Genomic DNA, 27,955 nt, shown 5'->3' on the forward strand with positions numbered 1-27,955 from the left:
TGCACCTCAAAGAGGCCATCTGATCCAAATCCACTACATATTGGTCAGCATGGACATGTTATTTTTGACCTATGTGGGTGAACCCGTGGCCATGGAAGTCCAAGCTAATTTTAGCTATCTAGATCAGGAATGTCATACTTCTGCAGCTTCTGAACAGATGCACAGTTCCATCAAGAATCGAAGCAATGTAGACAAGCTTTCTCCTCCATGCTGCTTTCTTAAATTATAGTACTGCCACTGGGCTAAATGTTTACACTTCCTGCAGGTGCGATTCAGGAGCTGCCTAAGAAAAAGGTTCAATAGTAGGGCCCTGCACCAGAAAAGTGCTTAAACCCAAGTTTAACAGTTAAGCATCTGCTTAACTGCTTTGCTGAATCAGGGCTAAAGAACAAAACCAACAAGTAATGTTGCAACCCTACACCTTCTACAACCCAGTAGCAGGGTGCTAATCCCTGGCATACTGAACCCAATCCCAAACGTAATGGTGGCTTTTGACTAAATGTGTTACAAGCACACCCTGTGAGATGATAATTTGTTACATCCAATATCACCACTAAATATGATCCCACTCATATAACCCTTTCCCACAGGAGATTCCCCATTGCCTCTAATGGGATAACTCTTAGGAGCAAGGATTAAAACATTAGGCCTCAGGTCAGCAACCACTAAAACAAAAAGATAACACACAATTACTTTAGAACAGGTTATTGAGGTGCCTCACGGTCACAACATTTCCTACAGATGAAGCAAGGTAGCAACATGCTGATAACACTGACAAAGCAACATTTTATATTGACTACCTCAATGCATCAGGTATTGAGTAGTTTTAATGTGCAATAAACCTAGGGTTAGTTTCAGACTGCTCCAATAGACACATGACTAGGACTTGGCCTGCATTTGGACAACAAAGCCCTAAAGAACAATATAAACTAGCCTGGTGCCAGCACCCTAAGAAACCATCATGTGCCTAAATCCAGTATGTGCCACATCTGCCCCATTCCACCATCCTGGCTCATATTTGGTAATAAGGACAGCAAAATTGTGCCTTCAGCTGTGTGTTGGTCCATAGGTGGAATAAGGTACAGAATCAGGCTCTGAATTAACGTTGCAATTTAACAGCTACTCTGCTGATTTTTCTATTAGAAATGGGAAAAGAAGTCCATAGTTATACCATTTAAAGCAATCAGGTAACCAGAAAATCAGTTCTAGATTCTACCCCTTTGTTGCCAATGTTCACAGTTCTAAGCACAACTGCAGTTTTCACCTTCACTTGCCATTGGGAAAACCCAACCAACCCCCTAGGGCAGCTCCATTTAGCGCAGGAAGTATTTTCTCTCTACGATACATTTAAAGTACCTTCCCCATCAGCAGTCTATGTTCATTTATAGGATACGAGTTATGCCTCTACCTACTGCTACTATAATGGAGTAATTGTCTTGATTCCACTAACCTAATACCAAGATTGATTAATAAAGGTGGAAAACCCAGTGATGAAACACTAGGTTAGCTGCTGCTAACTTGAATTACAACTTGTATGGCAGAACTTGGGCCGTTAAACAAATAAGACTTGTTTTTTCATTAACCCAATTCACAGTAACTAGATCAGCTACTTTAAACTGAGGCAGCTCTACTGACTTCAGTGAAGCTGAGACCATTTACAACAGAAAGGGTCCCTCAGTTTTCCTAGGTAATTGGAGGTGTCGCACTGCAGAGCAGTACTATCCTGGTTCAACAATGGAGGATCAGAGCTGTGATCAGACCAGTCCTGAAAGAGCTGTGATACCTGGCAAGGTTGTCAAAGCCAGCACACTTAATTTGTATTTAGAAGTGAAAGCCTCCTCCCCCGGCTCACCTTTTCAACATCTGCTTTTGTAACATTGATGTCAGCATCCATCTTCTCAAAATACTGCTGCGCTCTATCAGCTTCCTTGCAGTCTCGTTCAAACCTCCTTTTACTCTGAAAGGGAAAAACAGGCACATCAGATATGGGAGAGAGACACTATTTGAAATTCAACCTAATAAGCACTGCTTACTAACATAATTTGCTGTAATCACTGCCAAGAGTGTTTGAGATTGGCTCGTTTACATCTGCATAAATTTCCATACTAAAGAACTACAAATACATCCAAGTTATCAGAAATAAAATCTCTGCCCTCATCCTCAGATAGATGGGTTCTTCTGGCAACGGCAATATTGACGCTCCATCGGTCTCTCAGCCTTTCTACAGTCCCCCTCTACATGGAACACGCCTTTTGCTCTGAACTGCCAAACTGCTGTTCTCTGCATTTAAATCCATCACTTCTGCCATCCTTTGGTCAGTGAGCCCATGCTACCTTTGTTGTTTTATACAAGTGCATTCATGACTGATTGACTAAGGTCTGCACAGCACATCCACTGTTGATCTTCCCCTGTCCTCATCCCTTCCCCTTCATATGGTTTCTCCTCCTCCCTCCAGGTCACACCTAATATTGAGGGCCAGTTTCCGATACATTTACACCTGTGGAATAGCACCTTTTCAGCAGATGGTCTCATTTGAAATCATGCATGGAGTAAAGTGCTATTCAGTACCCATAACAGTATCAGAATAAAGTCCTTTTGGATTGTAATCTCTTGGCAGTAGAGGCTGTGCCTTACTATGGATTTTCTATAGCTTCTAGCATACTTTGAGCAGAGGTGACCAATCTGTGGCACATACACCTCAAGTGGTACCGGCAGCCTCCGTTAACAGCATGCAGCAGATCAGGGAAGGAACAAACAGCACGGCAGCAGAGAAGGCAGGAAGCAGAAAGGAGAGCAGCACATGGGGCAGGGAGTACAGGGAAGGAAGCAGAAAGCAGAGGGGCAGATCAGGCAGGGAAGAGGATCAGAGTGGCATGGGGTGGAAGGGAGAACAAGGAAGGGCCAGGCTAATTTGCAGCATGCCTGCCAAAAAGGTCGTCTCCCACTGCTTTTGACCATTATCAAATGAAATACTACCCATGAGGAGCAGACTGTTTTATGCCTATCTTTATATCCCAAAGAGCAGAGCTTCGAATTACATTCCTTTGATTTTCAGACCTTTTCCTAATCCTAATCTTTCTTTAAACCCAATGTTTAGAAACACTTCTCAAGACATTATTAAAATGCTCTAAACGTGACTTTGAAAGAAAGTTTCCACTTACTGCTTCAAGTTGTTTCCAGCAAGTTTCAATATGCTGCTGTGCCTTTCTGCCTTCATGGAAGTGCTGTTTAGAAAAAAGGGAAAAAAAAACACTTAGAACATTTAATTGAATACAGGAGCTGTAGAGAAACCAAAATTATTCTGGCAGCTGGGTTCTCTAGATCTACCAAACTGCTCAGGTGTAGAATAGCTACCTAATGTCTCAGCAGGCCGCAGATGTGGATATGCATCAATTACAGAGGTTTCCTAGACAAAGTCTAATTAATCCTGTTAGCAATTCTATTTTGCATCGTTAGGCTAGCTCTTAATTATTGGTTTCCCAAGCTACCATCCCCACACACTACTTCTACCTGAACAGGGTCTTTCTGGCTACTGACTGAATACTGTTTTTGAATTACATAAGACTCATTCTCTTGGATTCCTCTATTCTAGCACTGATAGTTCCTTCTGATTTTCAGATACAATATCAGCATGTGTTTTTCCTTTTTCCCCATTACAGGCTTATGTTTGTAGCACCACCCGTCTTCCTCTATTCTGTTCTGAAATTAATCTCCCTGGAAAATTTAATTCATATAATTTTATTATGTACCTTAGGCCATCATAGAAATTTTGAAGCATGAAGCAGCTGTCTACTAAGCGACACATCCAATAAAAATGCTTTAAGAACAGCTGAGTTGTGCTAAGTGAAAATAGGTCTTCTTGAATACACCCTTCTTCATAATAGTTAGCTTTAAATTATACCTCTTAGCACTTACACTGCTCTTCCCTTGGTTATCTAACATGTTTCATAAAGACGGCTATTCTTATTGTCCATTTGTGGGAGGGGTAAGTGAGGCACAGCAGAAGGCCGTGGTCACCTAGTGAGTCAGTGGCAAAACTACAAACAGAACCCATGCATTGTCTTTGCAACCCCCTTTTTAGAAACTGGACCCCACTTACGCATTTCCTAACTCCTTGCCAAAACAAACTTCCAAGTGCAATCTGCTGACAGGCAGAGAGATGCCTTCAAACGGTACTACTTTATTTCCAGTTGAGAATGGGGAATAGGGATGGTACATTCATTTCAATGCAGCCACGTGGCGAACTCAGAGGCAAGGTGTTTCACCCGGGCAGGTGCACAGCACTTCCCTATAGGCACTTTGGTATATATTGTCAGTGGCTGAGACCAAGCAAAATAATATGCATAAGACTAACATGTGCTGTTGCATATAAACCAACTGACAAGGTTCAAAAAACATTTCCCCAAGGGCACATGATTCCAGTTTCCTGCCCCTTCCTCTGAAGCAACTGACATTTGCCGGAGTCTTGAGAAACAGCATACTAGACTACACGCATCACCGACACTTCCTAGCTGTTCCTCTGATACCATCAAACCAGCTGGCTGTATCATACAAGGGATGCAAAAATAAACCCATAAAACTAAATTCACGGTGGCCTTCAGGTAGAGGGATGAACACGCACTGTTCTCAGGTACCAGGGTGCTCCTCTGAAGGAAATCATAGCAGCACTGTACAATTTTAGCATTCTGGCAGAGTTCATCTCCAAGCTAGAATCCCCAGAGCAGAGGAGAGCGCCATAACTTCAGTAACGCTTTTAATTATAGGAACATGCAGCGTCCGAGTCAGGCTGCCATCGCCCTACCTATAGAGAACACTTCAATGTGAAGCAGCTCAGCCATAAAAGGCAATGCAGCTGAAAAGTTGGCAGCACTACAACTTCAAAGAACCCACTGCTTTTCCATTAACTCTGATGAGACTCAGGCTATTCCAACTCTTACCTACCACAGTTTGCTTCTATGTCATGCACACTCGCTGAAGCATAACATTACAAAAACATGCTGCTACAGTAAATAACCCCAGGGTGATCCAAGTTCCTTATCTTGACTCGCATTTGCTTTAAACATCCCTCTCTAGGTCCTTGTGTTACTGTGGTGAGGAGGTATGGAGTCCCCCACCTCCCTTCCCCCCACACCCCAACATGAATTATGAAACGCTCCTACTTTTGTCCTAATTCTGTATGTAAAGTTTAGCAGAAAGGGCCTCAAACTATTGTAGTTTATCTCCATTTCCTTTTTGAGCATACTTTCTATACAGAGAGATATGGGGAAGACCTCGGCTACATTGAGGTTGATAACCGCACCGGGTTGCTTTCTTCATACTGCATTTCCTGATTGTCGCTATCTTTTGTAAATGCCTATTGCTCTTCTTGCCTTCCCAACCTGTAGATTCAGTGTGCTGCATGAAGGAAGTTGATTCCACACCAGGCTGTCGCTCAGAGCCAGAGGTACTGGCAGTGCTTTCCAAACCCCCTTTTTTGCACAAGACAGAGGATTTAACAGAACATAATTTTATTTATTGGCTGGAGATACTCCTGCAGACAAAAGGAAAGGGAAACAAGACAACAGAACAACTGCAAGGCCTCATTTCTTTAACGTCTAGAATCTCTGTTCAATCAAGAGAACTCTGAAATGTTGTACAATCCAAAAAACCTTCTGTTAGGTTACTGTTATTTGCCAAACGAAACTCCAAACTGCCATAACTGCACAAGGCGAGAATTGCAACATGAGCAGGTAGCGATCTCTTCAGATGCCACTATATTTTGAGAGAAGCTCATTTTATAGGAATGGAGCAATGAGATACTATGATGAGCATCTGTGGGGATTAGGAAAGTAATGAGACCAAGGAAGAACATTAATCAGGATGCAGAGTTAAAGCTAAATGATTTCTGTTGCACTGAATTTCAGTATGCCACTAATTTATTGTATCACTGCAGTTTCAAATCCTGCATGGCACTTTTCTTCCAGCTATTCTTTAAATGCATGTGTAACACAACAGACCTTGGAGCACTTTTGTCTTTGTCAACAAAAGCATGTTTGTGTGTGATGATAAATGTAAAGTATTTTGAGACCATGCTTTTATTGCTGCAACCTTTTTTCCTGTATTCTGCTTCTTATATTCTCAGGAAGAATTAGTCATTTCTCCTGCTAACAATTTTATTTTTAATCAAAAGTGAATAATGATAGCACATAGCACTTTTCAGTCTCAAAGCGTTTTAGAATTCAGTTAAGTTCCATTAGCCTCATTTTACAGATAAGGAAAATAACAAATAGAGCAATGAAGTAACTTGCCCAGAACCGGATGGCAAGCTTGTGGCAGAGCTAAAACTAGAACCCAGGTCCTGCCTGCCACACCCAGTTACAACCCACTGCATCACTTTGCCTGCAGCAAATTCACTTTCTTAACCCATATCTACAAGCAGAAAGTTTATTTCATATTCTCTCCTCTGGATTTACATCTTTTGGGAAAAAAAACCCTGTAATTCTAGTGATCATTTCTGAAGTTCCAAGGCAGTGCTTTTTCAATTTAAGGTTTTTTAAACCCAAATCAGAGATTCCTATTAATTGATTATTGCCCAATGTATGTGCTCAGCACATGTGAAAAAGACAAACAAGTCAGGAAATCACGTAGAAAACCTCCCCCTCTAATTATTCACACTGATTTCTGCAGCTGAGTCACACTGATGTGTTTGTTTAAGCAGTTGATAAATAAAGAATGCAGCATTCCCTTATGAGTGTGAATGTTCAAACCCAACCTTCAGCAGGCATTTTATTTTAGAAACGAAGAGTCGGGGTGTAAGTAGGATGCAGTGACTCACATGCCCAGCCTGAAATACATTCAGACATGGATAGCAGTGATGTGAGCTATTGTTTTTGTGCTTCACCTTCCCCAGAAAGCTTCCTGAAGGTATCTACACCAGCACAAACATACAAAAAGAAGCTGTATCAAGAACTGTATCAGCAATAACTCAATAGCATCACAAAAAACCCACAAAGAACTAATGTAATGGACTACAGAGAAAAATCCTTTACCAGAAGAAAACACAAAAAGAAAGCTTAAAAGGAAGCATTAACCTTGCTGGGTATTGATTATATCATGATATACTTACTACAGAACTGTCAGAGCTTATGGGCCAACTCTTTATTCACAAGAAGCCCGTATGCAGAAATGTTGAAAGTAAGCTATTTATTGTGAAGTTAATATTTCATTTTTAAGGTTGATCAGTCTCCTATTTCCCCAAACTACTTTTTCAAGTCTTTAATTTAAGGTCTAGATTTGCTATTAGCCACTTTGCCAGCCTTTGCTGGAAAAAAAATACTTCACGATATCAGACCTATAAAACAGATAAAAAGCCAAGGCACCCTAAACATAACAGTGGGGTGTCCATGATCATTGCTATTTACAGGAGAAAGGATGCTCTCAAATCAAAATTGTAGTATGTACATTATACCCAACTTGGCACTAGAGCAAATGACTGCTGTATGAGGTGCAAAATACTACAAAAAAAATCAGACCTGTTATCACCTGATCGCTGTTAATATTGCAAGATGGCCTGTGTGAATGCAGAAGAAGCTTGATTCAAGTACAACCAAAGTCAATGAGAAAACTTCCATTGGGCACATCGGTATTAAGCTTCTGCACAAGTTAGGGCAGAATGAAGAGAACGCTTTCCATACCCTTCCCACTCGCATCCAGTGCCAGGCAGAGTCTAACCCTACAGAGACTCTTCTTATTTAGTCTTGCAGAGGGAATCCACGCAATATGATATAAGCTAGAATATAATGGAAGCCTAATGGACATCTCAACTCAACTGAATAGATAAAAGATGGTCTAAATCCTTTAAGGATTATCTAATTCAGTAAAATAAGAGAAAACACTATAGAAGTAATCAATAGCAGTAAATGCACAAGGACCAGGAAGACACTCTTCCCCATCATGATAAAACACTGCATAATTGCTCAACTGCAACAGAGTTAGCATGGCAGGAGGAGCAGTCTCTTCTGACCTATCAAGAATTGGCCATCACTTGACTTGATGGATCAATGATCTAAGCTAGTTTGGTAAACCCTGTGATTCAAGTTTTGAGTGACCCTGTGAGAACTTCTGGACCCAGATATGTTTTCAGCTTAGGAGGAATTCTCTTAGATGAAAAAACTGGAAAGTAACTTAACTTATATTACTAAAAAAAAAAATCATGTCTCAGCTAGGGTGAAAAGATACTGAACTTTTGTTTGACAGTGCTAACACCAAATTAACCACTGTAATTATTGCTTTTGTTACTAGCATCACCAACAATGGAGCATCCTCCTTGCATTCAATTCCTATCTCAGATTAGTTTATGATGCCAGACAGCATCACCCACTTTCAGGCATTTAAACAAACACATCCCTGCTTTCTCCCAGTGCTCTACAGCAGTGGGTTTGTTGATCCATTTTTTAAGTTTGTTTGCGACCCACTTTTGGGTTGTGACTACGGGTGGAGAAACACTGCTCTACAGGGTTAGGAAGAGCTCCCTGTAAACACTGTTAAAGGCATGCCTTTTTTCCTCTATCAAATCCCTCCACAAAAGTCTCCTTTGCTAGTACACCTACAAAATACTCAACAATGAGTCCACTGGAGTGGTGAGGCTACTGCCTATCAAACTGATCACATGGTCTCATGGTTTCTTTGTACTCTGATCTTTGTATCTGCCTTGCCTTACACTTGCATTGTAAGATTTTTTGGGGAGGGATTCTATTTTTGCTCTGTGTTTCTGAAGTGCCACAGTGGCCTGCTCTTTGATGTTGGCTCCTAAGCACTCTGGGAACAGCACTGCCAATAATGAACGTTCAACAGTTCTAAAAACACACACCATAGTTAGCACAGCCAGTGTTAAGTTTCTAAAATAAGACCTGGGAGACTGTCCAAAAACGCATCTGGGACTGCAAATTTCAGCATGGTCATAGCTGCCCTGCTCCCTCTTGCTAGTCATGCCCGCTCTGATTTCTGGGGCAAGAATTTCACCCAAATCCTAAGATGACCGGAAGCAGCTAGTCTGCTCTAAAAGTTCCCAACGTTGCTAACAGGTTGGAAATTGTTTTTAACCTTCCTTAATGTAGACATAGCTTTACTTTCTCCAGGGCAGTAGAAGGAGCTGGCAGAAAAAACTTGGGGGAAGATGTTACCTCAATGTGACCTTCTGTTGGCCCATTTGAGGTCACAAGCAATCGAGCAAGATGTGTTCCCAATTCTCTGAGGGAAAATAATGCCATTGTACAACCTCGTTGAGGAAGCCGTGTCAGATGGGTGTGTAATTCTAAATGAAAGGCTCATCTGAGACGCACAGGATGTTAGTGAGATAAGAACAGACCTACTTGTGCTATATTAAAAATTGATCAAGTGAAACATTTTACTTGTGAAAGGTTGTGACAAAACAGCCTCAGCTGTCCCATAGAAAACAAACAGTGATTGTCCCCCTGGGTCGAGCTCCAGCTCTGTTTATAGGAGAAGGAGATAGTGAAGTCATCTGGCAAAGCAGTATGTTTATCCTTGACTGATTTACATGCACATGCATGGACTTTCAAATGAAATGACGTGCAAGGCCCTCTCTGTTTTCTATGTAGTCCCTTAATATCTTCAATTAGCCAATGGCACAACATATTAAGCAGATGCTTTTATCCTGTTTTAAAACATTTGCTGTTTATTATGCCAAATGGAACAAAATGCGTACTGTATATACTCGATTCTAAGACGAGGTTCCCCACCCCTGTTTAACATGAGGGGGAGAAGCCCCCATCTTGCAATCAAATATGGGGAAGGCGGGAGGAGGCAGATGCTATGGCTTAGACTCCAGGCCTTGCCTGGGGCCAGGGCTATAAGCCAAAGCTGTTGCCCGCTCGCTACCTCCCTGCCACCTCTACACCCCGCTATCTCCCCACTACAGCCTCTTCCCCCTATATGCCACCCCACACAGCCTCAGCTCCCCGCCACTTACGTTTGCTCTACAGTGGCAGAATCTGTCCGTGCTGCAGCCTGGGGCACTAAGCACAGTCCCATCCCTACCCCGTAGCAATGGCATACAGCCCAAATGGCTGCTACAGCAGCTGGGCTGGGGCTATAACTTAAGTGTCCCAGGCTAGAATGGGAACAGAGCAAAGCTAGGAGGGAGAAGGTGGGAGCAGAGGCTGGGGGAGGAAGAGCAGAGACAGAGGGGGAAGTGTGTCCCGAGGCTGCAGGGGGGACAGGCAAGAGACAGAGGTGGCAGGCACAAACAGGAGGCAAGCTGCTTGACCTCCCCACAACTGTCCCCTTCCAGTGTGGGGGGAATGAATTTCAAATGACCCCTCAATAATTTATACATTGAAAATTATAACAACTTTATAAATTTGCCATGTATAGAATCTAAATATTGGGGGCTTGTCTTGAATTTGAGTAAATATGGTATCACTGTAGTTAATATCAACAGAACGCCAAGAGCTCAACCATTCATCTTTCAGGTCAAAAGTTCTCCCTACTCCTGTTACAAGCAACATCTAACTATTATAATAGAGAGGTATTAGAAAGTAATTACATTTCTATTTTCTCAGTTTAATTTGTGCGTTTGACAGAACTTTGAGCCTTTTCTCCTCTGACCTGCAAACCTCAGAGGCAGGAAATGCTGCCTCTCGGGAGGAAAGCTTGCTTCCAAGAATAGTAATACGCTTTTGAGTTCTTATCTCTCTCATTTGTAATAACAGTAATGTAAGCAAGACAACCCAGAAAACAGTATCATGAAATGCAGGACACTATTTACATATGTTTATTTATATGCTGTTTTTTGGACTGGTAATTTAATTTTATTCTTTCAGATCATCTTTAAAGCAACTGTCACTATCTCTAGCATCTAACCAATCAATAGATCTCCTTTGAAGGTAGATTTTATGAGCATTTAACTAAACCACATCCTGTCTCCCTCTGAAGTATAACAGAACAAGGGAATCATGATTACAGCTCAAAGAGTATAGGCTTAACGCTCCAGAAGAGGGGTGCAGAACTAGCTGGACAGAGCTACTGAGCTGTGTAATCCAGGGCTACCACAGACAGACAAAGAAGAGCTGAGCCCAAGTTTGGTAGTAATATTTATATCAATATGACATTTTAAGCTATGCACTGAAAGTTGCAGAGACCTTGTACAGTAGATCTTCTAGTAACTAAATTCCACGTTCTGGCAGTCTCCTGTCACCCAAAACAGAATGATTTTCTCTCTGGCATCCAGGTACGGGAAGGTGGGTAGCACTGGGACTGCTGAAGGACGGCAGAGGAGCCAAAGTAATTGGCCACAGAGTGCTTGCAGTTTTAGTAGGCGATACACGTTTGGGGTTGTAGAGAAGCTGTGACAAAGCCGATGGGAATGGTGGGGACTGGAACTGATGGGTTTTGGTGTTGAGGGGGATATGGAAGTGACAGGAGGATGGGCAGGAGGTAGATGAGATAGAAAGCTGCAGCACTTCAGTCCTGCAGTGCAGCAGCAGAACACCACAGGGGCAGAGCTTCAGGGACCCTGGCAGTGCCCGACTGCACTGGCCTGCTCTTTGAGTGGCACTGCTAAACCATCTGGCTTTGTGGAAGTAAGCCAGGTATCAATATTATCAGGGGAGCTGGCCATGGAAACTGCACTCAGAGATGGGTATCCCAGACTGCTTGGGGAACGTATGTCCACATCCTTGAGTCCTATTCATTTATTTTAAAGTTAAACACATGCTGAAGTGCTCTGCTGGATCAGGGCCAAGGTGCTCAGCAGCTTGCAGATTCCTCTGTGGTATACTGTAGAAGTTGCTCACAAAGCCACAATAACTGCACTAATACTTCAAAAAATGGCTGTTTAGGGTTTAAACAGCCCTGGAAAAAACAATGGGATTCCAGACCCTATTTCTTCTGGCTTCCAACAAGCACTCTATCCCTCTGTATCTTTTTGCTAAAAAAGCTCCATTCTACACAGAAAGACAGAGTCATGGCAAAACATCCCTCATTTACAAAAACTGTCACACGAATCTGCCAGTAACAGACATAACTGTTTTTCCCAAACCTTCCAATCATCAGAAAAGAAAGAGAAACCTCAACTCATGTAATTTCCGTTATTTTAAATGACTGAAATCTATGAAATCCGATGAAACATGAACTTTCACTTCTACCCAGGAGAACTCTTACAATCTTTTCTCCAATGCCTGATGAAGGGTGTTTGTGCCTGAAAGCTTGCAATTAAAGAATTTTTTTTGCAAAAACCTTGTTGGCCTAATAAAAGATATCATCTCTACTACAAGTCCTGATTGCCTTTTCCTCTAGACCAATACAGCTACAACCTGGACACCTGAAATCTATTAATAATTTTCACATGCCCCTAAAGATTAATATTTGTGTGTGCAAGACTGAGGAAGCATATGCACGCATAAATCTTTTATTACTGCATATCATATTCCATTTAAAATGATCTAGCCCCAACTGAAACAAGTGTTTGATCATGGACCCAGTAACCAAAACATGTTCATATACAGAGTGTGCCAGGGATCCTTGCTAAATAACATAGCCACTTGCAGGTCTGGTACACTTATTTTACCCTTGTTCCTTCATTCATGGACATAACACACAAGTCCATCTAAGTAATACTGCGGATTAATCAAAAAAGCATGAAAACAGATGAGGCGCATACAGAGTATATACTCGCCCCTTCATCTCCTCAAGCCTCTCAGGCTCATTCTTCCTGCATATCGTTAAAAAGAGTACCACTGGGTAAAAGATGTTTTACCTTGTTGCCATAACAGGCTGCTGCTTGGAAATGCAATTCAGTAGTTAAGCTCTCTTAGAAAATGTTAACCAGATTTGCACTTACTCTGTGATGCTCTCTGTCTTGATCAGAACCCCCTATGCAATAAACTAATGGAAAACTGTAAAGGACTTCAACTCAACCTGTGCAAGTGTGTGTGGAGGAGGTGGGGGGAGAAATAGTCTTAAATGGAAAGTCACAGTAAATGGATTTACTGAGCATACAGACAGAAAGTGACCTTTGTTATCTTTCCTTCTTCTGCAGAAATAGCCAATGGATGTATAAAATTAACCCTCACCACTGTCTAAATAGGTCTCCTTACAAACCATTAACCACACACAGTAAGCATCCTTCCCCTCTAGTTTCCGTTTTAAGCAAACTAACTAAAAGTAAGATGAAGTTTTAACAACGCACTCAGTGATTTCAGGTTAGATCTGGAAGCATATATTTGGTAGCATATGCTACAATAAATTCACAGGGGAAGATCCTAATAATCAGCAATGATCAAAGAGTAGAGACCTGTGTTACACAAATTATTAAACATTTTACTAAACCTGTCTATAGCATTCTGCTTCATTGACTCTCCGTATCTTTCCACATGTCAGCTTACAGAGGAGATACGAAAACAAGGTCCTGATCATCCATGATCACTAAAAAAATCCCCATTACACTCTTAGTAAAGGAAGGTATGTTAATACAATGCTTGTCTAAATTTTAAATTAGTTAATGGCATTCTGCCTATACAAGATTCTCCCTGTCTTTTTCCAGTTAGATGTGATGCTCTTCACTTCCCATCCTAAAATGTTTGGTGGTTTTGAGTATTAAACAGCTGCTATGTTTTTATCTCAGAGCTGGATACATTTCCCAGTCAGATTATGTGATCCCTTTAATAAAGTGACATGCAAATTTATTCAAGTTTGTAATAACATTTGGGAACAGTCAAAAGGAGGAGAGCTAGATAAATATATCGAATGTACTCTTATGAACCTGTAGCATATTTTTTCTCTCCTACATTTACCCCTCCATCTTTCTCTTTGCTATTACTTACCTCGGTCAGAGTACCATTAGTTTTGCAAAGTATATTAAGATGCAGGTTGCATAAAAGATATCAAGAATATAATATTGTTTTGTATTAGTACACAACATATTTGTTTAGCCCAAAAGAGTCTTCTATAAATGACCAGGTATTTTCATTCCATTAATGAATGGCTCCTCTGCAGCTTTTACCTGGCAACATAACCCTTATTGCCGCCCCCTCTTTTTAAAAAAAATTTTGAAGTGTGAAACTTGAATCCAAAACCTGTGTCCATATATCATAGGGGCAGTACAGGCTAAGTGACTGGGCGCAGGAGACGTGTGTTCTGTTCAGCCGGTGAGCTGCTGTGTCACCTCGCCACATTATTCTCTGCTCTGTACCTCAGTTTCCCTGAGTCTGTCTGGCCTATTACATTGTAAACATGTGGAGGGAGGCGTCTTTAAGCATGTGTCCATACAGCACCTAGCACAATGGTGATGGGGTCACAGTTGAGACTTACAAGCAGCATCATAATACAAATAATGCGCACATGAGGATGCAAAAGCCACCAGGCACTTTTCCAGGGTGAGATTCTGCTACCCTTCCCTACACCTGTGTAGGCTGTGGCTCCAAGAGAAGTGGGATTATCTGCAGAGTGAGATACCAGTAAATGTGAATGAAGGTGAAGGAATCCCTCTGCACAATTTACTGGGTCTCACCAGCACTACTGAGTCCATCAGATGTGAGTGAGAAATATGCTCAAAGCAGAACGTAGGTGACAAAATAACAAGCTTGGCTTAACCTTCACTGCCAACCACATCCACTTTTCACAGAAGATAACCTTTGTCTGATTCTGCAGACTGTTCCCTTATGATCAACCAGAGCTCATGCAGCCAGGCACATAAAGGACTCTTCAAAAACAGAAGGTGGCCAGGACTTCTCTCCGAGGTCCAAATCGGGCCAGAGGAAGTGCAAGGAACCCGTCTTCTCACCAAGAAGCTTCAAGGCCCCTGCCAGCCTCATCTGCCATTTTGGATCTGCTGCCTTTCCCGAGCGGCAGCCATCACATTCACAAAATGCTATCTATGCAGATGTTAAGGATAGCTTTCAGAGTAGTCAAACCCAGCACCTTTTCAAATAGCACAAGCATGAGGCTCCAGGATGGAGCCTAGCACACAACACACACCTTGATTTGTTGGGAGGCGGGGTGGGGAGAAGGTAGAAGAGGAGGGGTGGGTGCAGGTACTTTGCTGGTGAATTTCCCCTAAACAAGGAGGAGAAAGCAAGCACAATTCACTGTGGTTTTCCGCAGGTGTGAATTCATTTCAATCAATGGAGTTATCCCCACACAGAACGAGGGTAGTAGCAGCAGTGCACCACACCCTGGGTGTGTAAGGGTTGTGCATGACTGCCTCCGCCATCACATAATCAATTCACTGTCACATGTAGTCATCATTAAAACTAAAACCCCCGTTTCATCTTCCAGGTGCTTTGGAAATACACACCTACAGCTCTTACATGGCACCCCCATGCCCACAGCAGCTGAGTGCCTCACAACATTGTGATAAATTTATACACAAAACCCGCTGTGAGGAAGGGGAGTGTGGTTACTCATACTTTCTAGAAGAGGAAGTGAGACAGCAAGCAGACTAAGGGTCAGATTTTAAAATGGTATTGGTTTGTCCATCTCCAGTTGAAGTCACTGGGAGCTATGCTTTAAAAATAAAGATTAAAAATGGCCCTCAGTCAACAACAGCTCAAAACCATGCCTGCACTACCAACTTACTGTGCCAGTGGTGCCCTCAAACACGCTGCACCTCTCCGTGCAGGGTACCGCTGGACCTTGAAGCCGTAGAGTCTTGTTTGCATAGTGCCAAGGGGAGGCTAATTGGCACAGCTGAGAGACCCCTCTAAATCACACAGCTGAGGGACAGTGCTAATCAGACCGCTCCAATACAGCTACCCTATGTCTGGTGGTGGAGGCAACCCCGGTGGAACAGCGCGTTTGAGCATGCCACCATCGGGTATAATATATCCACGGTACAGACACACCTCAAGTTCTCCCAGGTTCTAGTCTAGTCCCCTAACCAGGGGATCCTGCTTTATTTTTAATAGCTTGGAATTTTAATAACTTAAAACACACGAGCTATTTATATATTTATATCAAAGAGTGGGCAGGAGGACCTTCCCAGCAGTACTTCTGCAAATCATAAGCCTTCGTTAGTGAATATCATTAGCAGTTTTGCTGAAATATCAAACCTCTGTGATATTTATCACACCAACAGTCTTCCCCTCCTACAGAGCCCAGTATGAATGATGCATTATTGATGTTTTACAGCAAGAAACAGAGACTATGTCTGAAAAGAGCCTGAAGGAAAAAACAGCTTGCTTTTCAACACCGCTCATCAACACTAAATCTGTAGAAATCAGGCACGGACTCACAGTCCGGGTATTTTGCATTCATGAGACAGCTACATACTAACAACGCTGGAGCACAGTCGTCCTTTACTAAAGGCTGAAAGCTACCATCGAAAGCAAGTAAATTTACTGTCACTTATTGTCTGCTCTTTGTTTACTGCCATTAGGAACCATCAATAAGCTGAATGTGGTATCTGAGCTATGGTTCTACATTAACTCTTGCTAGAATGCCACTTATATGCCTTATTTTTTCACTCCCATGTCAGATAATTACGGTATATCTACTTGACATTTCTGCAACACTATTGCAGGACAGATAAATTACCTTACTCATAAAAAACACAGCAAATCCCTCTTTCCTTTTGCTTAAAATAACCAACAGAAGCCGATTCCAGGTGGCTTACCTTAATTAGGTGACAAGAACCTACTTGTGCACAAAAGAATTTTTTTCAGTTTAAGTTGAAACATCAGAAGCAACAGACAAACATGAGGCAGCAAGCTTCCTCCTTTGACTTGACATACTCTTTTCTTCCCAATTCTCCATTCCTTCTAAGCACTTTTTGAGCCATCAATGCAACCTGCCATGATTCCAGCAACAATGGGTGATTTTATACAATGCTCTGGGAGTGGGGGGGCACTTTCATTAGAGTGGCTCTGAGATCTGCTCTAATTAAAGCACCCAGAGTGTCTCGCATATCAGCATCCCTGCATTGAAAAATGGTGGTGGGAGTGCTTTAACTAAAGCTGAAACAAGTTTTAGTTAAAGCAGCCCTGCCGCCATTTCTCAGTGTGGGGTCACTGATACAGAAGATGCTGGAGTCTGCTGGAGAGCAGTAATTACCACACTCCAACAAGCTAGATGGAGGTGGGCAAAATGGCGCCCACCAGGCCATTCTATCTGGCCCGTGGGGCCCCTAAAAAAATTTAGAAAATTAATATTAATCTGCCCTGGGCTGCCTGTCATGAGACCCTCAATGGCTTGCCGAAACTCAGTAAGCGGCCCTCTGTCCAAAATAATTGCCTGCCCCTGGACTAGATTCATCGAGCCTGCTTCAACGCACTGTAATTACAGTATGCCCAAGCAGCCTTGCTGCTCGTGTTTAAGTGCCCAATATATCCCTTAGGACAGGTGAGCAGCAGCATCGCAGAGTCCACACTGGGCAAAAGATCAGAGAGAGGGTTGAAAAAGCTTCCAAATGGGAGCTCTGTAGAAAATACCCTCTGTGCTACTATTATTGACCACATATGACGGTCATGTATGACATTCTACAAACTCAAAGTATGTTGAGATAAATGTAGATGACCCCATTAGACTTCTCATCCTAGTACAATTATTTGAAAAAGCTGGCACAGAGGCAGGTGGTTACCTTTCCATGGGACTACATGCAGGTGCATTAAGTACTAGACTGGATTGAAGGCAGAGCACTCAGCACCAATCTGGATCAAGCACCAGACTGTTAACTGTGTAAAATTCTTGTTTAAAAGGGAAATTATGGGGCCTGATTCTCGCCTATCTGTTCCCTTATTTAGTCATTTTGCCTTGTATAAAACTTGGACAACTCAAGAGATCTGATCTGGCAGTATTTTATGTCCTCTGAGCACAGGGATAAAAACCTACACAAGGAACAAGGCACAACAAATCAGTTGTAGCCATCTGCCTGCTGAACCTCAGGCACATCACAAGATAAACATCTCTGAACACATACTGCATAAGGAGCATGAACGCATGAGCTATCCGCCAAAAGTAGATAAAGAAATAAATCTCTGATAAAGCTAACAGACTGAGATTAGAACCAAATCAAAAAATGGATTCCCTGATTAGCATCCTAAACAATCAAACAAGCACCTACTTTTCATTAGCAACAATTCCTGACAGAGATTAATTGACCAGGGCTAGCAGACAAGCAGGGAAATTTAATCCAGGCAGTTAATAAGAATTCTTTCCTCTAGTCTCCGGGATGAAGCACTTCTGTTTATTTCATGCTTAGACTGTGCTACTGAGCTCTCTTCCCAGACCATGGTTTTTGGGTGAAAGTGCCTCAAGCACATATGGGTTTTATGACCTCCTTTAGTGAACGTTCTCCTGCAAGCACCGCTCGCTGTCTGATGTTATAATATTTTATTTAAATGGTTCAGTGACTTGACCCAAGCATGTAACCCACTTTTTTTTATGCTTAGTTCATCAGCCAAGCCTGATTGTGTTTAGTAGCTGTGTGTTAAACTCCCATAAAGGATTTGCTCTCCATTGAACTCAGCTGCCATTAGTCACCCATTTTAAATATCAATTTATCGTGAACAACACTAAGTAAAAAATATATACACATAGTAGTTACCGATTTCCTTTCTTGTTTCAGCTCCTGCACATAGCGTGCTAACTCTGCAGTGATCTGACAGGTCATGTTTTCGGAAATGACCTCATGCTGTCCAGCATAGTCATTCATTTCATTTAAAGTGGCTAAGAAGGCTTTACATGATGTGTACCTGCAAAGGACAAAAGCATACAGTGTTTTTATTCTCTCAGTTTCCAAGTTTGCATTTTTCCCCTGCTAACATTTACTATTGCTAGATGAGGTAGGATGTTCATTAGGAAAAGTTTGTTGGAAGGAAGGAGTCCATTGTATGGGTGCCCAAAGCAATAAACTGGAAATTCTCTGAGAAACTGAACTGATTGTAAGCACAGTTAGGCACTGGGGTTTCACAAACCCCATATATTTAAGTGCCCTGTGTTTCATTAGTATAGAACTTAGGCTTTACGGGCACCTATACATGTGCAGCAAGGCTGCTCCAACACGTTGTAATTACAGTGCATCAGAGCCGCCTTAATTAATCGAGTCTGTTGGTGCGTGATAATTACCAGCCCCAGCAGACTCCAGCATTTTGAGCATCAGTGTCCCTGCACTGAAAAATGGCAGCAGGGGTGCTTTAAACTAAAGCTCGTTCAATAAACTTTAGTTAAAGCGCCCCTGTCATTTCTGAAGTGTAACACTGATACACATGACGCTCTCGGAACCGCTCTAATTGAACCACCCCCCCATCCCACCCCCACCTCCTGGAGCACGTGTATAAAGGCCCTTCCCAGGCTAAAACTGGATCAGAATTTTTTGTCAGCTTCACTTGCCATTTTGAACCCAATCCTGCAATTCGACACACTAAGAATGCCTAAATGCTCAGCATTTGGATAACATGACATATACAATATATACAGACCAATCAGTTACAGCAGGGAATTCTTTGTTATTTGATTCGCACTCAAAAATAACTCCTCTATAGTGCCTCTAAAGAGAAGCAATGTGTTCTCTTTTAGCAAGGGAACAGTCCCCAACATTTCATGAGGCTTTCCTCCATATCCTGTTAGCATCTTCTAGCACCATTATAAGGTTTCCTTTTCATGAGTGAAAGCATTAGTAATACTATGTTCCAGATACTATCAACAAAGGGAAAGCAAGCTGCCCTGCAGATGGTTCATTTCAGGAAGGCAAAGTATGCTGCTGGCATGCACCTACCTCACTGAAACCATACAGCTGCACTTAAATACCCCAAAACAGCTTGATGTGCTATCTAATCAAAGGAAGAGCAGTTAAAAAGAGATACACTTTGATACTACAATTCCTACTAATGTTAGATTGCAATAAATTCAGTGCTAGACGCCCTTACATTAAAAGCAGCACTTAAAGGGGAAACAAGGCAATGGAAAGGAACAGGGAAAAAATGAAAAAGGTAGGAAGGAGATGTGGAGACAAGATGAAGAAAGGCACATATGTGTATCTGCAGGTGCATGTGTTAGTAGGAGAGTGGGTGGGTATGTGTGTGCCAGTGCATATAATAGGAGAGTGGGAGAAAAGGAGGCAACAACAGCAGAGGGGCACAAATGTAATTGTGAGGGACATTAGGGAGCAAAAGGATACAAGTGAATAACGCAAGAAAATAAATCAAATTATATCCCAGCAGAAACAGCCACATTTGTCAGTCACTGTCAAGCAGAACTGCATCCAGAACGTATAACTCCAGAAGCAATAAGGGAGACTCAAAGTTACTGACCTTATGTTAGAAAATTAAATTAAAAAATGTACAGATCTATATAGATATATCTATATCAATATATCTACACACATATATATAGACATTCTGCTGGGGTTCTGGGTGACATGACAAACTATCTGACCTTTATTCAGAATTAATATGGAATAAATTAAATTGAATCAGGCCCACAAGAAAACAGATCCACCTCCCTCACTACTTCATAAACACTGTCTGGATCCTGGAATTTGGCTGGGATTTCAAAGAAAATGAAAGGAAGCAGGCATCCAGTACCTACAACATCGAATAGAAGCGGAGTGACAGATTTAAATCCCTTTGAAAAGCTGAACCTTAATATTTAGCTATATGCAACATGCAAGTCTTCTCTGTTGTCAGGCCTTCTACATCACTCGCTGCTTCACACATACACAGCCCTCATTGAGAATATTTGCATATTCCTCTCTTTTCCTCCACCTGGACAAATCCCCACCTACAGGTTGATAATGTACGTACTTGTATTCTTCCTCTTCTTTGGAGTTCTTTTTGGGTTGATATTTCTTAGAAAGATTCCTAAAAATTAAAAATGAAGCAAGTAAATAATTACCATTGGATAGTCTCCACATGCCCCCCAGTCCCCAGGCTCAGAGACTGGATACATTATTGTTGTTGATGATCTATACCTTGTACTGCCTTGCACTCCAAAGCTAGGCCCCCACCATGCACTGCAGTCTACAAACAAGGCAATCTGTGCCCCTGAACAGTTTATCATTTAAGACTATACCCAACAGGTGGCTTCAATTCTACACACTCTTACTGGCTATCAAAATTATCCGCTATCTTCTCAAACCTTGCTATGCTATTTAACTGCTTGTGTTTGCAACAGAGAAACCAAAGGTAATTTAGAACATGTCTGACAGCTACTACTGCAGCTCTGACTTTGAAAGCAGGAACTACTAATCCCTCGCTACTGGCAAATTTAGGATTTAATGAACATGCACTGTATGCCAAACACTCAGTGCAGCTTGTCAGTGCCTATCCCTTGGATCTGTGATCCTCTTCTCCATCTAGCAAGGATATCTGTCCCCTCTCACTGTAGGGCATGGCTCACAGAGCACCTTCTCAATATGCACACTGAATAGCTGAAGTGACTTTACACAATATTTCTAAGGGCCCCAATGCTGAATTGTGGGCAAAGTATATTCTCAAAATTTAGTTTATGCAGGAACCATTCATGTAGCAATTATTCCAAGGTGAGCAGCCTTGGTTCCTGCAATAAACAACTCTCCATTTTGCACTCTCCGTGGTACTCATTTCCTTGCTTATCAATTTTCTCATTCCCCATTTCCCCTTTTGCAAAGGCAGCTTTCTTATTTCAGCAAATTTCATTATTTTCATTCAACCTGAATGAATGAAAATGTACATCTCCATGTTTTCTTTTCTTGACACTGATTTAAGGGCAGAGTTGAGCTGTAACCAAGGAAACTTCTCAGAATCTGTTCAACTTCTATAAACTTATACAAAGGAAAAACCCCTAAGCCAGGGAGAAAAGTGCAGAATAAATTTTCACCATCAGTATGCAAAGGTCACTTGATGAAGGACACTGGTTTCAGTATTGTACTTTATGATGAGACATCTTTATCCTTCATGGAAAATTGCCTTCAATTCCAGCACAATGGACCAAATTCTGATCCATGGTAGGCCAACAGTGTTAATCAGAAACCTCCAGTAATTTAAATAGTTAGCCCTTAAAAAGTGATTGCCCGATATGGCCCTGATTTCAGTTGGCTTGCAATGCTAAAGCCAAGAATATTTGCCTCTATTATTCGTCCTGCAGCTTTTTTACACACAAAGTTTACAGTAGAAGGTCAGCGAGGCAAATTCTGCCCTCACTCATCTCTCTCTCAACCCATTAAAGCCAATGGGGATACTAAGTATCAATGCTGAAGCAATTATGAGCAGAGTTTGGCAAAATGAATGTGTGCATCTCCAAAGACAGAAGTACTGAGCTAAACACTCATTTTCACCTACATCCCCCATTAACCACAATTCTTCACCCTTCCTCTTCATCTGGAAGAAATCACACCAGCAGCTGCCTCTCTACAGCTGATTTCAAAGGTCTGCTGCTTGGATGGACAGTTAATCCAAGCCTGCTTATTCCCTGGGGAGCTAGCACATCATATTCAAGACATTCCACCTGACTGTTTTGATAATGCTGTTAAGGCCAAAAATGCAAGGGTATCTTAGTGTAGTGTTGCCCCTGGGCTAATCTGCCCTGCTGAGAAGCAGTGTTTATTTGCCCAAATGCAATCTCTTCCTAACACAGCTGTGTTCCTGCTTCCAGTTTCAAAACTAGCTCATAGGATCTGTGTTGGGTTGCTCTGATCAGAAGCTTTGGGAGTACAGCTATACAAAAAAAGGCTCCCAGTGAAGTTACCAGGAGTTTCAGGAGATCCTCAGAAAATATCCTGGTTCTGTATTACTCATTGCTCTTTCTAAACCAGTCTCACTCATGAAGTTGCCCTGCCAAATTTTCCTCTCTAAGGCACCACATCCAAATGACACACACAGCTTACACCTTGTTGCTGGCAGAAAGACAACCAAGGCACTATTTGTTCACACAGGACAATGAAATTCAAGAACGAGCAAGGTCATTTTACACTTTAATGACAATACCTATGTCTGAAGGATAAAACAAATTACAACAGGAATATCGATTACAAGACTACTGGTATATCTTATGGCAAGCCTGGTGATGAAAATTTTCCACCTTTGCAAGATTATGTTTTAATGGTTATAAATGATATGATAGTGGCACTGGCCATGCCCCTGTCCTTGGGGCTGAAGATGCTGCATTGAGCCACCTATATTTCTTCCTGAGGACTCCCAGAGCAGACATGCTGGAACAATAACTCACACACTCTTTCAGAGGATTCAGCCTGCTGTCTGCTTGATGCTAAGCCGGCTCTCCACCTGCCGGCACAGAGGAAAAGCAAGACTATGAACCTGCTCTCCCCTTCCCTTTGGGATACCTAACAACTGGGGAGTGGCGGGAGGGAGCAAGGACTGTGCTCCCAAATGTGGTTCTGGCCAGACCTTGCACAGGGATGTATTAAGAGACAGAGCATCTTCTGGTCTTCCTTATCCCTTGCACCTCCCCACTGGAACAATCCAAAACCTGTTTCATAATTAGCATCTAGTCTATTTTGTCCTATGATTTTCCCAAACACAGGATGCTCTGAAACAGTGAACTCCCTCCCCTCACCCCTCCCCAGGTGAGCTTGTTCATGAAAAGATGGCAGTTTAAATCAGAGCTCATCACTGCTGCAAAAATGCAGAAAGCTGGTAGGCATGTCAAAGGTGCTTTTTCTGATGCCATTGGGATCCTGTGAGAATCCCTGCCATCTTGTTCATCTTTATGGCTTCAATTCTTCCATCACAAATGAAAAAAAAATATGAAAAATGTGCACAAAAGGCTAAATGAACTAAAAGATAGTTTTCACAAGCACAAAAATGCACTGTCTCCATGAAAGGCCAACCCTCCCCTCCACCCCCCATTAGCTAATTAATCCTGACATCTCCAGTTATTACTGTCTTGTGGTTGTACAGAAAACCTTAAGGCTGTGTGAAAAGCACTGAGCAGAGCATGTTTTCACATACAAAGGATTAAGAGGCATATGACAAGGATTAGCACTTGGATTAAATAAATGTGCATTGTTATTTACCGTGTACTGTATAGGCAGGGTAGTTTGAGGGCCATCCTGCAATGGAACTGTAACCACAGCTCTAATAAAATCAGTGAGGATATTCTTCCTCACCTAAGGTCATGCCCCGCAAGAAGATGAGTACTTCTGCTCTTGCTAGGGCCAGGGTGGGCAAAATGGCTGACCCAGCCAGCTGCCGGACTCCATTTCCCAGCAGCTCCTGCCCACGTGGCTGGGGCCGGTCTCCATGGAGACCCCAGCCCTAGCTGGCTGTGAAAGCTCAAGGCTGGGGTTGCCATGGAGACCAGCCCCAACTGTGCGGGCAGGGCACACAGCAGGGCAGGGTAAGGGGCTGCTCCAGAGCCATTGGGATCTTGCGATGGGGCAGCTAGCTCCAGAGCCAGGGCAGAGCCATAATCTGTAGCCTGCACACTCTGGGCAGGGGTGTGCAGGCAGGAGATCGCAGCTCTGCCTCTGCTCCAGACCAGGCTATCATCAGTGCAAGGAGCTGGGACAGATCTGCAATCTCCTGCCTGCACACCCCTGCCTGGAGCATACAGGCTACAGATCATTGCTCTGCCCTAGCTCTGAAGCGAGCTGCCCCCATTACAAGATCCCAGCGGTTCCGGAGTAGCCCCTTGCCCTGCTCTGCTGTGTGCCCTGCCAGCACAGTTGAAGCTCGTCTCCATGGCGGTCCCTGCCTTGCACTTTCATGCGCAGCTGCAGCTGGGGTCTCCATGAAGACCAACCCCAGCTACGTGCAGGGGCAGCTGGGAAATGGAGTCCACTACTGACCGGATCTGGCCAGCGGGCCAGACTTTTCCTGTCCATCCCTGTGCTAGGGTCAATAACACTCCTCCTGAACTTCAAAGTTAGGTATTTATGTAAATGCTGGGCTGGACAGAGGCCAGAGTGCCCAGTACTTTTCAGAACTGAGCCCTACTACCATTTGCATCATAAAAATACACATCACTGTGAAGTGTGAAGCTTTCCTTGACTCGCTGGTTCCAAGCAGTGATGAAACATGCAACCAGGTAATAGATATTAAGACTGGTGAAAGCTGATAGGTCTCCGTTTAGTATGAACTTTAGATGTGCTCCTCTGCGGACCTGTGCAACTGATGGTCTAGTTTTATCACTCATCATCTTGCATCTCTTCATCCTGCCTGTTTCTCTGCCTCTTCGGCTGCTGCTTCCTTAACTCTCCCATTTCCATTTATTTCATGGTTTCCCAACTCATGATCTATCAGCCATCTGTTGCTTTTCATTCTCAAATTATAGCATCTTAGATGCTCTTTCAAATCTGTTTCTCTCAGGGGTATCTATCCATTTTGCATTCGACTAAGCTCATCTCTTTGACACTGGGACACCTTAGCTATTTCATGCTCCAAGCCTGGTGCTTTCTTAAATAAAATCAGGTTGCAGAGGTATGAATTCCCAGATCAAACCACTCAACCTATCAGGGCCCAAATGTAGGAAAAAACACAATACAGAATGAAACCTGATGTTGGATCATTTCTTTTTCACATATTTTTTCCTACAGTCTTGGTTTAACAAATTTAAGGTAGAAATAACTTATAGTAACAAGAGAAGCATTAGAGGGAATTTGACAGGCAAGAATATGAGTCTAAAAATCAGGGAGGATTATATGGAAAATACCAGAGTGTCTCTAAGCCATGCATCACTTAAGCAAGGCAAACAGTGCACAGACCTTGTCCTGCTACTCTGCACATGAGCATATTTCACAGCGTAAAATCAGACACAACTGAAGTAGCCTACAAGGCACTTCAAGATGCTGACCTCATTTGACAAACAAGAGACACATCTGAAGAATTATAAATAGGAAGTAAAGAAAAATATATCTCAACAACAGTTAACTACATTCATACGGGTGATCAGTTTGAGGCTTGGAGAATAGCTTCAGGTGGTAAAAATAGCGTTGAGTGTTACGAATAAAGAAGTCCTGAGGCATGACAGGAAATGCAGCTATCGCCCATGAAACTGAAGCAGTTGGGCATTTTTTTTCTCACATTTGCAAGATGGAAACCCACTGGTCGGAATCCACCTCCAGATTCTCTCTGTTAGCATGCATAAGAAAGGACACGTAGTGATATCCCGCTGCCCTTTCACGTTAAATGGATGCGGTACAAATGAGAAAGGCTTCTCACAAACTTCTGGTTTACGAAAAGCAGATGCAGCCTGAGGAGAGGTGAGAACAGCCAGAGCTGTATTATCTCAGTTTTTGACAGACTAGTTTAATTATTTTTTCTTTTGTACCTAGCTAGCTTCTAATATGCCTCCCAGAACCAGGGTATCTGAGTTTCTCCCAGCAGTTACTGCATTTCCCCTTACAATGCCCCAGGGAAATGCAGCAAGTACTATCCCCATTTTATAAATGAGGAACAGAAAAACAAGAGTAATTAAGTGCTTTGCTTAAGGTCTGGCTGGAAAGTAATGGCAGAGTTAAAAACTGAACTCAGATTCCCTGAACCCCCCAGAGTGTATCTACAACCTTTAAACACTTATTATTCCTTTTCCTTAAATATTATCTTCAGATTAAACCTTCACCCTAAGGAATTCAATTGATGATTGATTTCAATGGGTACCTATACATGTGACATTCCTCTGCTCTGAAACGTGCTAATTGGCACACATCGGAGCAGACTTGATTAATCAAGTCTGCTGCAAGTCTGCTGAAGCGTGCGAATAGTGTACTCCAGCAGCCTCCGCGTCACATATATTCAGCATCTCTGTTTCAAAATGGTGGTGAGAGCACTTTAACTAAAGCTCATTGAACAAGTTTTAGTTAAAGCACCCCCGCCGCCATTTTGAAGCATGGGATGCTGAATACACGTGACACTGCGGGCTCTTTAATTAAAGTGGCTTTTCATCTTCCAACTCACTCTGCCTGTTTGATCAAGTCTCTCAACTCCTCAGGATCTTGATAGTTCATCTCTGCATACCTAATCCTTTATTTCCTGCTTATCTATATAACAGAACCCAATAGGGAATCTCAAAAGGGAGAAAACATCCTTCTCCAAAAGCAGAAATACAAGATAGTCACAAACACAGAGCTTTACCAAGATGTCAGTTCACTGTACAGTGACAGGTCCTCCTATATGTCACATGCAAATAGTCAGCAAAAACACCACAACCCCTGCAAGCCCTTACCATGTTTGGAGGTGTAGAAAGGGGCCAAAACCAGAATCTCACCTTATATCCCATTGAATTTTGGAGGGTGGGGAAGAGTTTGAATCTGAACCTCCCAGTTTTAGTATGGACTTTAAACAGCCAGCCTTACTTTCTGGTTCCAGCTCATGTGTAGCTGCATATTTAATGACAAGGGCAGTCTCTCATAAGATTCTGATCAAGAAAGTGGGAACATCTCACAAGAATTTCCAAAAGTTCCACATTCAGGGTGAGCTTATGATACCTCTGACCTTTTAAGATGAAAAGCCATGAGAAGAACTAGCAAGGTTTTAAAGCTGTCAAACTCGAATAGTAGCCTCGGTTCAAGTCTCAGTGATTAACTTTGAAACTCTGAGCATGGATCATTGTTGTGGTCTGTGTTTGTACAGCACCTAGCATACCAGAGTCCCAGTCTCTTAAGGGGAATCCTAGGCACAACAGTAATACAAATTAATATGATAGCAAAAAGGCTCGACTCCCAAAGCTTGCACACCCTTTCCTTCACCCATTTTTACTTTCAGTTAACGTCTCATCAAAATCCTTGAAACATGGACCACAAGTGATGAGTAAACAAGGGATACTACTTTGTCACCAAGGCAGCACATGATTATTACAAAGCACACAGCCTAATGTTTTGCAAACAGCGGTAATAAAAGAACAGTGTCTTAAATTAACCTCGGCTTTCTATGGTTAAAGTGGCTCAAAGGTTTTGCCTTCAAAACTGGATTTTTATAAACCTAACAAATTAGCACCTAAGGAAGAGGGGCAAACTAGATCTGTATAAAGAAGTTAAACAGATACCATTCAAAACCATTCATTAGTCTGGCTACCTGCTCCCACC

General features: G+C 42.4%; 1 protein-coding gene across 12 annotated transcripts in view; it reads right to left on the bottom strand.

Annotated features, from left to right (window-relative positions):
• Positions 1-27,955, bottom strand: part of FNBP1 (formin binding protein 1) — a 136,984-nt gene that overhangs the window by 58,283 nt on the left and 50,746 nt on the right. For all 12 annotated transcript variants that reach the window (XM_019500996.2, XM_019500992.2, XM_019500997.2 and 9 more), the window contains 4 exons: positions 20,739-20,795; positions 18,542-18,689; positions 3,162-3,224; positions 1,853-1,957 (listed from right to left, as the gene is read on the bottom strand). In XM_019500996.2, the coding sequence (XP_019356541.2) occupies positions 1,853-1,957; positions 3,162-3,224; positions 18,542-18,689; positions 20,739-20,795 (373 nt within the window). The remainder of the gene's footprint in view (positions 1-1,852; positions 1,958-3,161; positions 3,225-18,541; positions 18,690-20,738; positions 20,796-27,955) is intronic.

The sequence above is a fragment of the Alligator mississippiensis genome, chromosome 12 (assembly GCF_030867095.1).
Source record: "Alligator mississippiensis isolate rAllMis1 chromosome 12, rAllMis1, whole genome shotgun sequence".
Classification (NCBI taxonomy): domain Eukaryota; kingdom Metazoa; phylum Chordata; order Crocodylia; family Alligatoridae; genus Alligator; species Alligator mississippiensis.